Genomic DNA, 15,290 nt, shown 5'->3' with positions numbered 1-15,290 from the left:
GGTCTTGGTCTCAAAACTGGTCTGGAGACCACTTTTGTAGGTCTCAGTTGGAATCGAAAGCATTTTTACTCGGTCTTGTCTCGGTCTCAGACTGGGCTAACTCAGGATTTTAAATCAAAACCGGTCAAGACCACCACTGATCAGTTATGTCTCCACATCATCACGGCGATTAGAAAGAAAACACCTCTTTTTAAAAGAATAAATAACTTCAATTAATTTTTAGTTTGATTTTTATCCCCCGGTTATGGATGCAACCTTCCCGGTGTTACGGTCTAAGTGAGTGACACACCCTCTAAACACAGGATGAGGATGTTTCGGGGATATTTATGGTCTTGGTCTGGACTCGGTCTGTTCTCTAAATGTCTCGGTCTTGGTTAGTGTGACTACAACACCAGTGTCTCCCTGTAGTCTCGCAGTGATGTAATGAAGGACCCTGCTGTATTTATGAACGTCTCATTTCACTTTGAAGAATGACCATGTTTAACACGTAACATCCAGTCCACACACTTCACCCTGATTGGTTTGTTGAGTCGTCGTCCACTTCTCCTCATGCTGAACGACAGAACATTCAGGTCAACATGAATAACGGCAGAAACAGATTGAGGATGTTAAATTAGATTTTAATTATTACTTCAAGGCAGCGTGAAGATGTGTTCAGAAAATGAGCATTTTAAAGACCCTGGAAACACGAGTCCTCAGAAAGACTGTTTTATGATGATGAAGTTCATCATAAAGTTTCCTTCTTAACATTTGTCAGATTTCAACATTTCCGTACGTTGGCTGTGAAGTGGGCGGGGTTAGCTCTGAGATCTTTTACACAATCAAATTTAAACCAATAATGAAAACATACACGTGTCCCGCCCAATCAGGTTCAACTAAACTACTCGTCTTCATGCTCGTGTGCATCCCGGCTCAGCATCACCATCGTTTATTTTTTTTTAAAATCTGTGGACGTTCGGTTTTGCGTCGGGTTCATTGTGCTGAGACAACATCAACGAGCTTTATGTTCTGAACACCCCCCCCCCCCCGTTTGACGACCACAGAGCGCTAGACACTCGGCGTCTTCAAAGATAAAACTCTACCCAAACATTAAAAACACATGAAGCATAAACTTTCATTCAGTCTCTCAGGAAGTGACACCACAGGAGCAGCCGGGTCCTGGATCGGTCCGGTTTGATCCGGTTTGGTCCTACAGCAGTACGCAGGGCTTCTTGGTGGCGACGGGCTGCGGGTTGAGGAAGGCTCTCACAGCCTCGGCGAACACGTCCTTGATGCCGTCCTGGTTGAGGGCAGAGCACTCGAGGTAGCGGACGGCTTGGATCTGGCGTGCTAGGGCGGCGCCCTGCTGGTGGGTGACGGGCGTCTGGTTCGTCTCCTTCAGTTTCCTCTGAGTTTCCCCGTCGTTCCGGAGGTCGCTCTTTGTGCCGACCAACATGATAGGAACGCCGGGACAGTGATGGTACACCTGAGGAGGAGGGGGAGGGGCCAGGTGAATAAATATAAAAGAACCATCAACATGTCAGCTTCTTTAAAGAATGAGAGCTGTGTTGCTAGGCGGACTTTGACCTCTGACCTCTGGATGCCACTTGTGTTTGACGTTCTCGTAAGAGGCGGGGCTTGAGATGGAGAAGCAGATGATGAAGACGTTGGTCTGAGGGTACGACAGCGTCCTCAGCCGGTCGTACTCCTCCTGACCCGCCGTGTCCCACAGGTTCAGACTGATGGTCCTGCCGTCCACCGTCACCTGAATGCACCACGCACACACAGGTAAACACACACGTATGGAAACAGGTACACACACACACACACACACACACACACACACACACACACACACACACACACACACACACACACACACACACACACACACACACACACACACACACACACACACACACACACACACACACACACACACACACACACACACACACACACACACACACACACACACACACACCTGGCTGCTGTAGTTGTCGAACACGGTGGGGATGTACTCTTTGGGAAACGCTCCGGTGGTGTAGGAGATGAGGAGGCAGGTCTTCCCCACAGCACCGTCACCCACAACCACGCACTTTATAGTCTGCATGATGACCTCTGACCTCTGAGCCTGCAGCAACCTTAAAAAACACACAATGTTGGAAATTCAATTTAACACGGGGGACTGACTCCCATTCAAAGTCAGCATCTAGTGGCCAGTCGAGGAACTGCAGCTTGGAAATAGTCCTGTTCAGCATGTCGTTTAAAGCCGTCATATTTACGCCCCTGTGACGCTTCTCCTTCAGTCTGAATGTCAGAGGTGTAATGGGGGGACGAAGAGATCCCCCCTCTGTACCGTCTTCAGAGGTGGTAACTAGGGCTGTGGGGGAGAGAGGGAGCACAGCGCTGTGTGTGTGTGTGCATGTCTGACTGTGTGTATGTGGAGCTCCTGCTGTGCTTAGTTACCACGCTCTGACAGGCTGGCTCCAGTTTTCAGTCCTGGATGTTCCTGATGTTGTTTTTTTGTAATTGTCTGAAAGTTTGTGAAATGTTAAAATACTCTTAAATAATTCTTTAGTGACTCTGGGTTGATTCTGTTGATATGAGAGGTCGCTGATGTCAGGATTCAAATATAGAAAGTCGATCATTTGTACCTTCGCTGATTCTGATTGGTTATCCTCCGGCGGCGGTCAGAGACGCTTCAGTTTCCTTCAGTCAACACAGTTTGTTCAGAGACACGTGACGTCCCATCGTCTGTCTGCTGGGAGGGGGGGGAGAGTTTTACTCTGTCAGTATTTGTGTTTATGGAAATGATCTCTGCAGAAGGAAACGGTCTCCAAACAAAACAGAGATGTTATCCCCCACACACACACACACACACACACACACACACACACACACACACACACACACACACACACACACACACACACACACACACACACACACACACACACACACACACACACACACACACACACACACACACACACACACACACACACACACACACACAGCTGGGTGTGTGACTCCTCCCACACATTCAAAACTTTATTTACATTGACGAGACAGAAAGACAATGTGTGTGTTTGTTTCTCCTCATGATGGAGAAGATAAGCTCCGCCTCCAGCATTTTGTTTCTCTATGTTTTGGATATTTGGATTCTTTAAATACACGTTGTTTATAAAAGTTTAGAAGTCAGGATTAGGTGACCAAGCTCAGGTTCAGAATCAGCCTGAAGAGAATCAAAAGATGCAGATACACAATGATGGAGGATGAACCCTGACACACACTGGGGTCGTCATGGTACCAGCTTTTAAATGGAGTTAATGAATTAACCTAGGTTGGGGAGCAGGCCTAAAACCTCCAATTAACTGACAAGCCTACTTACACCTGGTCACCTCACCACAGTCCTATTCAACTCACGCCTCTCCCATCTCTCTCTCGTTCCAGGTACAGTCTGGGCTGTAATCAGTTTGGGTAGATCAATGCCCGAGACTGAGCCCCTATTCTGAGTCTCCCTGTCGCCCGATCTCCAATCAACCTCCCACACCAGCCAGACCAGAAGAGAAAGAACACAAAGAGTGAAAATGATCATCAAAACAAACCGGACTCCAGATGTGAGCAAAGAGAGAGTCTCAGCCCAGACTCTGGGGACGTCGACCCCACCCTCCTCTCTCTCTCTCTCTCTCTCTCTCTCTCTCTCTCTCTCTCTCTCTCTCTCTCTCTCTCTCTCTCTCTCTCTCTCTCTCTCTCTCTCTCTCTCTCTCTCTCTCTCTCTCTCTCTCTCTCTCTCTCTCTCTCTCTCTCTCTCTCTCTCTCTCTCTCTCTCTCTGGGCGGAGGTCGGCTGATCTCACTGCTGCTGGAAGCTTTTACCTCTGATCTCACAGCTTCTCACTTTTCTCCACGTCATTGTGCTCCTTCTTTCTGTAGTAAACTGTGCGTTATAAGAGCTGCTGACACGTTCAGGTCCTCATTCTGAATCTCTGACCTCTCCTGTGCAGACTCAAACAAATGTCACATCAGTCTGTCAGCTTTCAGTCATTTTGGATTCTAAAAAAGTTACAACTAATGGTGCTCATCTTCGGGACTATTTTTCAGCGGCAGATGGATATGGAGTTAGATCAGTCTCAATATTCACAAATGCACACGAAAGGATTCACAAATGTATTTCAATGCACACACAAATATATTTAATTCTATATAAATGTAAAACAAATAGTCTCAAAAATCCCACACACAAATGACAAACAGTTTGTAAATGCAGAATGAACAGTTTATATATTTGTGGATTTCTATTACATATATACAAAACTATAAATATTTGTGTGTGAATCAGAAACACATTTGTGAATCTTATTTTTTTTATTTGTGGATTTGTTTTACATTTATATAGAATGAAATCTATTTGTGTGCACATTTAAATACATTTGTGAATCCTTCTGTGTGCATTTGTGAATATTGATACTGATCTAACTCCACAGATGGAGTCACATTTGGCCCCACAGAGAAACGTTGAAGTGTTGTAACGTTGTACTTTTGTAACTCAGATGAAGTTGAGGAAAAAGGAAGCTTTCATTAGAAAATAGTGGTTGTGGTTTCATGTTGAAATAAAATTGCTTAAACTAAGAGTCTGTTCAGTGAATGAGGGGAAAGGTTTCCTCTGATTCCTTTAAAGCTTCCAAAGTTTATTATGAATCAATTATTATCAATAATTATTTATCATTAAACATCAACATCACTTTATGTGTCCGGCTGCAGTTCTTTTAAAGTCCAATAGATGCTTCTATGGGGACTGACTCACTACAGGAGACAGACTCTAGTGGACACTGGAGGAACTGCAGCTGTAAAGTTGGACATTTTAACATGGAGCTCTATGGGGACTGACTTACTGCAGGAGACAGACTCTAGTGGACACTCTAGTGCACTCTAGTGGAGCTGCTAGCTGTCTGCTAGCTGTCCCCTCAGCTGATTGAGTCCCTGACCTTTGACCTCTGGGCTGTGTTTGTGCTGTTGGAGCCTTTTGGAAAATTTTTCCTGTAAATATCAGACTAATAATCTGTCTCTCTCTGAGCTTTAGGGCGCAGTCACACTGGTCATCTGTACCATGCTGTACTCAAGCACAATTGGACTTTAGTGTTGAAGCGTGCTTGGGCACCGTACGGATGGCCAGTAAGACCGCGCCCTTATTTGACCAACAAACCGTCCAACAAGTCTGAGTCCATGGCGGGCCTTAGTGATTAGACAGCTTCTTTATCTTATCTGCTACGAGTCGTTCACTTACCACCAGTGTCTGCATCGTTTCTACGAGCTCCCTGAGCCTCTGTAGTCTGATAAATAAACTGCCGTCAGCCACCACCACAAATAGCATCGCATTCTTTGGGAAACACGATGGCTAACTATCTTATTAGCAGCTAATGAATTAGCCACCAATCACACTTTTAAGCTGTATGTCTTAGCATTTGCTAGCTCCTGGTCACTCCTAGTGCTAAAAAAAACAGATAGCAACAGCAAAAATTCCAAATATGGGTTTCAAATACAGAGAAGGGGTTAAACTTCTCAGACGCCCTGTTGGTCATTTCTGTAACTACATCAATATCAGGTCCTTATTCTGCTACCTGTCAGTGACACACACATTCAGGTGCTGATCACTCCCTTCTCTGTCTCACCAAATGGATCCTACTTCATGGATCTGATTTCAGCACAAACTGTTCAGAGAAGCAACAGATGTGGAAGCAGACCAGACTCAGAGTGTGGACGGCCTGACTGCGCGAGGGAAAAAAACCTTGATAAAAAAAGAGGAAGAAGAAGAATGGAGGTCAGTGGCCTGCAGCAGCAACACAGTGAGTGTGAAAGCAGTCTTCCTCTATGTGTCAAACAAACACTCTTGCTTTAATGCCAGTTAATCATTAGCATATAGTTACACATGAATTAGAGGTATGGAAATATGAACATGAATCATCACACGCAGAGTACACTGGCTCAGTCAGGGGAAATATAGTTCACACGATTTAATGAGCATTTCCACCGAGATCCTGACGATGAAACTCGACTAACTCTGCAGGTTGTTATTCCTTTAAAACTCCTTTAACCCTCCTTTGATTTCTTATCAGAGTAAGAACTGGTTCACTTCCAAAAACATGTTTTTCACTTCTGGATCAGGTTCAAATAAAAATCTCCAGGTTTACACCATCGAGTCCAGATTAGAGACGCCCCATCAGAGTGGATTGATTTTTTTGGACGTCATGTAGTCGGTCTAAATGTCATTCTATCTTTGTGGGGTTGTCACATAACCAGGATTTTAAACTTTGTTATAATGCTAGTAAAAATCAAACAATATAAACATCTGTTTAGATACCATGGCAACACAAACAGAAGTCCTAGACTCCCCAGACTGAAACCTTTCTTCCTCCTTGCACTGCGTCTAAATTGCACAAATACTTTGGCAATGTTTGGGCACTGACACTGATTCAGACAGTGTCACCTACGCGGGTCTCTGTCTGTTTGTACATGGACGTTTTACTCTACATCACTACGAGATGAGTCCAAGAGGTAGAAGACATCTTAAATGGATGAAACTCAACCGACACACACAACATAATCTCTGTGAAGTTACAACCAGGCTGAGCCCTCCTGGAGACATTAGCTTCACTAAAAACTTTTAAAAGCAGTGTTGATAGTTTATACATCCATCCATTATTTATTTATACCGCTTATCCCGTTCAGGGTTGCAGGGGCCCTGGAGCTGAGCTGTCATTGAGCGAGAGGCGGGGTTACACCCTGAACTGTTCGCCAGTCACTCTCAGGGCCGACATACAGAGAGAGACAACCAGCCACACTCAACTACATGTGGATGGCACTGCAGAGAGAGAGGCTCTGATGTCTCTGTGGGTTTACTTGTCTCTTTTTTGTCTGTTTTTGAGGAACATAGAAACCTTTAGTTTCGTCCTGTCAGCTGTGTTCTTTTTTTGTCTTTTCATTTAATTTCGCTGCTTTAGGAGGAATCTCCTGACCAACAGAGGAACCGAGCCAGCATGCAGCTGAAGACCTGACGGGAAAGGAAAACTAAAAATGGAGGTTTGAGGTTTGCAGAATGATTTATGGCTCTGTGATTTTTTTTTTATGAATTTCAATAATGAGAAAAAAAGCAAATGAGAACAAATACACTTACTTTGCAATCTGAGCGGGTTTTGTATTTTATGGACAAATGAGGTGAGATGTCCATGTACTTAACCCAACCAGGGATAAATACCAAGAGTTATTGGTCCAAACCAAAACAACAACATCACCGTATCTTATGTCAAACCAGGGACAAGAATAATGGGCCAAGCCAATGCCAAGCATCAGGGAACCTCAGGCCAAATCAGGGATATAATATAAAGGAATATTTGACCCCACCAGAGCTAACACACCAAGAACAAACTGGGACAAACCATGGCTATATCTACATGTACAATGAACACCAACCCAGGGAAAGAAAACATAGAACATTAACCCAATGCAGGGCTAAACACAGAGCCTGTAGGCCCTGTTAGATTAAGAATTAGTGAACCTAACCAGAGCCATCACACCAAAGAGTATTGAGACGAACCAAGGCTTAAGACAAAGGAATATACGGCCAAGCTAAGGCTAAACCTCGAGGAACATGAAGCCAAACCAGGGCGTAAATATGAATAAATATAGGGTCAGATGATTGCACATTGGACAAGAAGCGTTTCGCTGCGCCTGGCTTAAAAACATCAAGGTAATTGCACAATATCAGGGCTGACACACAGAGAAATATTGGTTATGGCAAAAACAACAAAAATGAGTGGGCAAAACCTGGGCTAAAACGCCAAGGCCAAGCCAGAACCAGGCATCAATGGAAATTGAGCCAAACCAGGGTGTTTGGGGATAACAGGTCAGAAAGTACACATAGAAGAGTCATGTGGCAACACAGAGTCAGGCAGGAGGATGTGTTGAAACCAGTCGTCAGTTTAATCAGATGATTACTGAAGGTGAGAAATGTCACTAAATATACCGCACTGCACACTGCACACTGCACTGACAAACTGTGACTTCACAGGTCCAGTAAAAAACACTGGGGCAAAGATAGAAGTGGTTCTGTTAACTGGGAGGCATTTGGGGTGGAGATGTATCTTTGTATCTTTATTGTAAAACATATCCTCTAACTCAGAGCATTATTTCCATTTTTGCTAATCTTCACGTGTTCAATGATATCCCCATCTTTCCAAATCTTAACTTAACAGTTCTATTCTTACTGACACGAGAGAGTTCAAAGCTCCTTACAAAAGCAGCATCCCCCCCACCCAACCCCGGCCCCAACAGTCAGACTCTGCCAGCCAAAGAGGAACTGGTCTGTGTTGAAACCGAAACAGGAAGGGTTTGTCCTTCACTCTGTTCATCCAGCAGAAACATGAGTGAGGGGCAGGTAACTCGGTCTGCACTTTGAGCCACACTTTATATCAAGTCAAACTGCTTAAATGGATTTTAATTAGCTGAACTTTATTTAGACTGTGTGTGGTTAAAATAAAGACCATCAAAGTCCAGCTCCTGAAATCCTGGTTTACAACTGTCTGTCAGGTGTCTGCTGTATGAGGACTCTGCATGTGTAGTTCTGATTTTAAACTCAACAGAACAGAACCAGACCAAACACTACAACAACCAAGAGCATCAAACCAAACCATGAGAAAGTCTTTGTAAAAGGTTGAAAACATTGGACTGAACCACGGCCAGAACACCAACAAATACATGATGCTGAACGGCTCAAATATGAGTGAACATAAAAGCAGGTCCACCAAGAGTATCCCACCAAGCTCCAGCGGAAACAGCTCCTGAAGCATCAGAAGACATTGGACCACACTCGGGCTAAAACAGAATGACGTAATGGAACACACTATAGAGCTAAAACAACAAGAACAACACAACGACCCTGGACTTAAACAAAACAGATAATTAGAGTAAACCTCGGCTTAAGAGATAAAAGACATCAAACCATATCATGCTAACAAAGGGACTTCATTTTTAAATGAGTGATAACAAATGTGTGGCTCAAACCAGACTTGAAAACATGGGAGCATTCTACAATTCACTTAGCAGACGCTTTTATCCAAAGCGACGTACATCAGAGAGTAAGTACAACACACAAGCAAGGATCTAGAAAAAAGGGAACAATGTCAGTAAGAGCAAACGATCAGCTTTGAGTCCCATTGGACACACAGCTGCTGACAGGCATTGCACAGAGGCAAAGCACAACATTGACGGCAGTTCGTGAGAGCTCTAATCACTATAGAAACCATCTTATAAGTCATTGTTATCAAACAAAAACCATTGTCACTACCATCATCATCATCAATGATATCGAGACCATCATCATTAAGTTAGTAGGTATTCATGAAAGAGCTGGGTCTTTAGCTTTTTCTTAAAGGTGCAGAGGGTCTCTGCAGATCGAATGGAGTTTGGAAGTTCATTCCACCACCGGGGGTGACAGAGGAGAAGAGTCTAGTCAGAGACTTAGGACCCTGTTGTGAAGGTTGGATCAGACGCCTTTCATTGGCAGAGCGTAGTGGGCAGGAGGGAGAGTAGACCTGGATGAGAGAGTTAAAGTAAGGAGGAGCCGTTTTTGTCGCTGTTTTGTAAGCGAGCAGCAGAGTTTTAAATTTTATGCGAGCAGTAACTGGGAGCCAGTGTAAGGAGATGAACAGCGGAATGACGTGCTCTTTTAGGAAGGTTGAAGACCAGTCGTGCTGCTGCATTTTGTATCATCTGCGGGTTTGATAGTGCATGTAGGAAGACCTGCCAGTAGAGAGTTGCAATAGTCTATGTGTGATATCACAAACAAGCTGTGTAGCATGTTCTGACAGGTAAGGTCTGATCTTCCTGATGTTGTACAGGGTAAATCGACATGACCGGGCAATCGAGGCTACTTGAACCTTAAAAGTTAGCTGGTCATCAATCATGACACCCAGATTCTGGGAAGACTTTGTGGGAATAAGTTTGGTTGTTCAAAGCTGGATATTCATCTGTGGTTGCATAGAGGGACTGGCTGGGATGACAAGGAGCTCAGTCTTTGAAAGATTGAGTTGAAGGTGGCGTTCATTCATCCATTTAGAGATATCGGCAAGGCATGACGAGATTCTTGCTGAGACTGTAACATCGTCTGGCGGGAATGACAGAAGAGCTGGGTATCGTCAGCATAGCAGTGGTATGAGAAGCCATGAGAGCGGATTATTGAACCAAGTGAGCTTGTGTATATGGAGAAGAGAAATATGGAGAAGAGAAGGGGACCAAGCACTGACCCTTGAGGTACCCCTGTGGATAAGCTGTGCGCTGTGCGATTCTGTTACTGACAGTAGTGCAGTTTCAGTAGAATGGCCCCGCTTAAAGCCTGACTGATTTGGGTCAAACAGATCGTTTCTGGACAGGAACTCAGAGACTTTCTTAAAGACTTTGCGCTCAAGTATTTTTGACAGAAAGGGAAGAAGAGAAGCCAGTCTGTAGTTTTCAACCTGGGCTGGGTTTAGTGTGGGCTTTCTGAGCAGAGGGGTGAACCGAGCTTGCTTGAATGCGGTGGGGAACACACCCGTTGACAGAGAGGAGTTGATGATATGCTTAAGTGCAGCATTAAGCAGAGAGGAAATGGTCTGCAGGAGGCTTGATGGTATTGGGTCCAGAGGACAGGTGGTGGGCCGAGAGTCTAGCACAAGATTAGAGATTTCGTCCTCAGTCAGAGAGGAGAATGAGTCGAGTGAGGCACTTTTGGTTGGTGCCTTTGGGCTAAGTTGGTCAGGCTCAGAAAACTGGTTACTGATGGTTGCAACCTTTTCAGTAAAATACGAGGCAAACATGTCTGGTGTGAACAGATCGGAGGGTGGAGGAGGAGGTGGTTGAAGCAGTGAGTTAATAGCAGCATTTTTTTTCTTGTATCTGTGGCATTGCATATCTTGTTCTGATAATATGTTGTCTTAGCATATTGGATAAAGTTGGAGTGACATACCCGGAAATGATTGGGCTGAACTTGAGATAAAACGACGGCAAAGACACGAGAAGATCTCAGACTGAACGAGGGCTGAACACAGCTACACATTCTGGACCAAACCATGTCTGACGTTATGAATAATGTGCTCAAACAAACTAAATACTGGACTCAAATCAAAACTAACACATCAAAGAATTTCAAACCAACCATAGACAACAACACATAATAATATCTCAGGGAGACCAGAGCTTAAACTTTATGTAGTCCTGCAGCCAACAAAGACTGAAACACCAAACATACTTTACAACATACTGAACCAAACCCAGACCAAAGACCCTGTAAGTTTTAGACTAAACAAGCCGAGAGATGCCAGATTTACTAATTCAAATACGTTCTAAAGAACAAAGAATATTTCACCGATCCAGGGCTAATAAACTAAATGTTGGTAAGAAAGACCAAGAATATTATCATAACAAAAATAAAAACTATGACACCAATGAACACTGGCAGCATACCTGGGCTCAAACACCAGCAACCAAAGAAGACCTGAACACCAGAGAAGTCCATGACTCACCTTGAACCAAACTAGAGCTGAAACAGACTATCAGGATAACCAGCTGGACCAAGAGGGCCTTAGACCAGAGAGAATATGGAATGTGAAATGTGTCAGATTTTTGTATTTTTAGTTTTTGGCTGACTCACATCAGTACTATGTTGGTGATCTCTGACGTTTCTCACACTCTTACTTCCTGTTTCATTCTGGGAAATATTGAAACTGTCCACCCTGACTGTGATGTTTCTGAATCACATCCGATCGCGTGTGGCTGCTGACAAACTCCATGTCATCTAGTGAAGCGTGAGCAGGTCACCCAATGGTCCATTTATGTGATTGTCTAATCTTAGAGATTAAGGTGTTCTGTTGCTTATGGTTACATTTGATGCACATTTTGATGATCTATTTTCATTCACTAGTGACCAAAATAAATGTTCACGCTGCTCGTTCAGTCAAAGACAAACAGATAAACAGATGTGTGATAAGATCTACATCTCCAGAGTAGAAACTCAGTGAACATCTTAACTGTTTCAACAATGAGCTCCTAACTTCAGCCTTCACACCAACAAGGATAATGGGTTTAAAATGAAAATATGATCATTTATTCTGAAAAGAATTTGGACTGAACCAAGACTAAAACACCAGAGAATTCTGAATTTAATCAATTCTAATCCGATTTCTTTTTAAACCAAATCCAGGGCTACAAAAACCACGGAACAAATGGGTTCTAAAATAATAGAGAAATTGGACTCAACCAGGGCTAACTGAGAATATTTGTCCTAACTGAGGTAAAACAGACCATAGTAGACTGAAGTATACTTTGACAGCACAAAAGATGGAACTCAACTAAGATTAAAATCTTTCAGATTCTCAGACCAGACCAGAGCTCAAACTAGAGCCAATGTTAGACCAAACTGGTCTTAAACAGCGAAGTAAAACCATGCCAAATGAGACAATATCAGTCCAGAGCAAGGCTAAAGAGAATACTGAAACAAACAAGGGCTAATCTACAGACTTACTGGAACATAAGGGGCAAAACACCAGAGAGGTTGACCAAACCGGAGCAAAACCTATAACATTAACCTGGGACAATACCTCGGCTACAGACTTCAGAAATGATATCCAAACCAGATATAACATCAGAGATTATTGGGAAAATCAAGGGCTACAACACCAGAAACTATGATGAAACTAGGACCACAGAAAATTGGCCCAAACCAGGGCTAAAACCAAAGAATAATATGAGGCCAGACCTGGGATAAAAACTTAATAATTAGGTCCAAACCAGAGCTGGAACATTAGAGAAGATTGGAGAAAACACCAAAGATTATTTAATTAAACCAGGGCTAAAACACCAGTAAAAATGAACCAAACCAGGGCTAAAACACTGGTAGAAATGGACCAAACCAGAAATAAAACACCAGTAAAACTGGCCCAACCCAGAGCTAAAACACCAGTAAAACTGGAAAAACCCAGGGCTAAAACATGAGTAAAACTGGACCAGGGCTAAAACACCAGTAAAACTGGACCAAACCAGGGCTAAAACACCAGTAAAACTGAACCAAACCAGAGCTAAAACTGGACCAAACCAGGGCTAAAACACCAGTAAAACTGAACCAAACCAGAGCTAAAACTGGACCAAACCAGGGCTAAAACACCAGAAAAACCGGACCAGGATTAAAACACCAGTAAAACTGGCCCAACCCAGAGCTAAAACATCAGTAAAACAGGACCAAACCAGGGCTAAAACACTGGTAGAAATGGAGCAAACCAGGGCTAAAACACTGGTAGAAATGGAGCAAACCAGGGCTAAAACACTGGTAGAAATGGAGCAAACCAGGGCTAAAACACCAGTAAAACTGGACCAAACCAGGGCTAAAACACCAGTAAAACTGGACCAAACCAGAGCTAAAACACCAGCAAAACTGGACCAAACCAGGGCTAAAACACCAAACCAGGACTAAAACACCGGTTAAACTGGACCAGGGCTAAAACATGACAAAAAGAAGCTGCTCTCTTATTTAGTTTTTAGTGATTTTTCTGTTCAGTTTTTAATCTTAAATCTACATGTCAGAGGATAATAATATAAAGACTTTGTGGAGGACTTGCAGCTTCATGGATGATTTTTACAACCTGTCAGTAGAGGAATAGTTTATTACCTGATTAATTACTCTTTAGTTAGGATTCAAAACAAACATTTAAATCTCATGACTTTTAGTTCTTATAATTCTCAGTGCAGGATCATTACCTATCTGAGCACGTTCATCCAAATAGTTCACTGAATATTCACAAAGTCCTTCAGATTATACTTGACTACACTTCTCTGTAGGAAAACTTTATGTTTCTCTAAAGAGACGTGAAGTTTAGAGAAGTGACAGAAACACACACTAACACACACACACACACACACACACTGGGAGTGGTCCCTCTCTCTCCATCTCCAGTTTCCTGCATCAACGTCAACAAACAAACACACACACACACACACACACACACACACACACACACACACACACACACACACACACACACACACACACACACACACACACACACACACACACACACACACACACACACAGATTATTGATGCGCGGATCGATCAGCTGACGGGAAAAAAACCTGAGATCAATGACGAACTAAAAGTTAATATAGAGAGGGAAAACCACACACACACACACACACACACACACACACACAGCTGACCGGGGCCGGTCCCCGAGCTCCGGAGGGGAGGGGGGGGGAGCAAAGACTCACCGGTCATCAGTCCTCCTCTCCAGGCACGCAGCTCCGCTATGTCCCGCTCCGTGTGGGTGTATGTGAGTCGGTGTGTGTGTGTGTCAATGTGAGTGCGGGAGGGACAGCGGATCTGTATCTTAGCGCGAGGCGGATGGGAGGGGCTAGTGAAGAGGAGGAAGTCCGAGAGGAGAGAGAGAGGAAGTGGTGGAGCAAGTTTGAGGAAGTTTATGGTGTGCGTGTGTGTGTGTGTGTGCGTGTGTGTGTGTGTGTGTGTGTGTGCGTGTGTGTGTGTGTGTAACACTGGGCAGCCCAGAGTTAGGAAACAAACATTTTATGTCTCGTGTTTCTAAAGAAGCCTTATTTAAAGAACCAATCACACATCAGCATGTTAATGTTGTTTAGCCCCGCCTAGGGGCTTGACACATGCTTACAAAGTTTCTGAGGTTCTCTTAAAGGTCACATATCCTCCTCCTCTTCAATCAGGGTAAATAAGTCTCAGAGCTCCCCAAAACATGTGTGTGAAGTGTCTTGTTCTAAATCCACTCTGATCCTGTATTTGATCATGTCTATAAACCCCTCTACTTCAGCCACGCTCAGAACAGGCTGTTTCTGTGTCTGTGCCTTTAAATGTAAATGAGCTGTGTCTGACCACGCCCCCTCTCTGGAAGGACTTGGGTGCCTCAAGCTTTCTCACTCCATGTCCTATTGTTTACGGTGAGAAAGCAGACTCAGAGGGCAGAACAAACACCTAGCTTAGGGAGTGACACCCACCTGGGGGAGGGGTTACTGCCCTTTGTGATGTCATGAAGGGAAAATCTCAGCCTGTTTGAGCACACATTTTCTGAAAAGTGGAGCAGGCTAAAGACGGAGAGGATGGACTTTTCTCATCATTGGGGGGGTTTGTGGACAGACTAGAGACACAGATTAGAGTTAGAGGAACATGGTGAAGTGTATTTTACAGAATATGTGACCTCTACGTTTCTGTGGAAGCTTTTCAAGTCTGTTTCATCATTGCAAGTCTTTAATGGGGTTTTCAG

At 43.8% G+C, this 15,290-nt stretch overlaps 1 protein-coding gene across 2 annotated transcripts; it reads right to left on the bottom strand.

Moving 5' to 3' along the window:
- Positions 1 to 599: 599 nt before the first annotated feature.
- On the bottom strand, positions 600 to 14,426 carry rhogb (ras homolog family member Gb). Of its 2 annotated transcripts, none has more exons than XM_020633307.2 (5): positions 14,272 to 14,426; positions 2,637 to 2,743; positions 1,964 to 2,123; positions 1,574 to 1,744; positions 600 to 1,465 (listed from the first exon to the last, which is right to left on the bottom strand). In XM_020633307.2, exons 3-5 carry the CDS (start codon positions 2,090 to 2,092, stop codon positions 1,190 to 1,192), a joined length of 576 nt encoding a protein of 191 aa, XP_020488963.1. In that variant the 5' UTR covers positions 2,093 to 2,123; positions 2,637 to 2,743; positions 14,272 to 14,426; the 3' UTR covers positions 600 to 1,189. The 2 variants fall into 2 exon arrangements, with proteins under 2 accessions (XP_020488963.1, XP_020488964.1); XM_020633308.3 differs by having other exon boundaries at positions 2,637 to 2,740; positions 14,272 to 14,421.
- Between the last annotated feature and the right edge of the window lie 864 nt (positions 14,427 to 15,290).

This window comes from Labrus bergylta, chromosome 14, assembly GCF_963930695.1.
Source record: "Labrus bergylta chromosome 14, fLabBer1.1, whole genome shotgun sequence".
NCBI classification, from domain to species: Eukaryota; Metazoa; Chordata; class Actinopteri; order Labriformes; family Labridae; genus Labrus; species Labrus bergylta.
The sequence above is the reverse complement of the archived record's forward strand: the minus strand, read 5'-3'. Positions and strand labels throughout refer to the sequence as shown.

Excerpts from the sequence above, each read along its gene's own strand:
- rhogb (XM_020633307.2), bottom strand. The coding sequence starts at position 2,092 with ATGCAGACTATAAAGTGCGTGGTTGTGGGTGACGGTGCTGTGGGGAAG. Across the intron at positions 1,745-1,963 it reads TCGACAACTACAGCAGCCAG|GTGACGGTGGACGGCAGGAC; the intron begins GTGTGTGTGTGT and ends TGGTGCATTCAG. Across the intron at positions 1,466-1,573 it reads AACACAAGTGGCATCCAGAG|GTGTACCATCACTGTCCCGG; the intron begins GTCAGAGGTCAA and ends CCTCCTCCTCAG.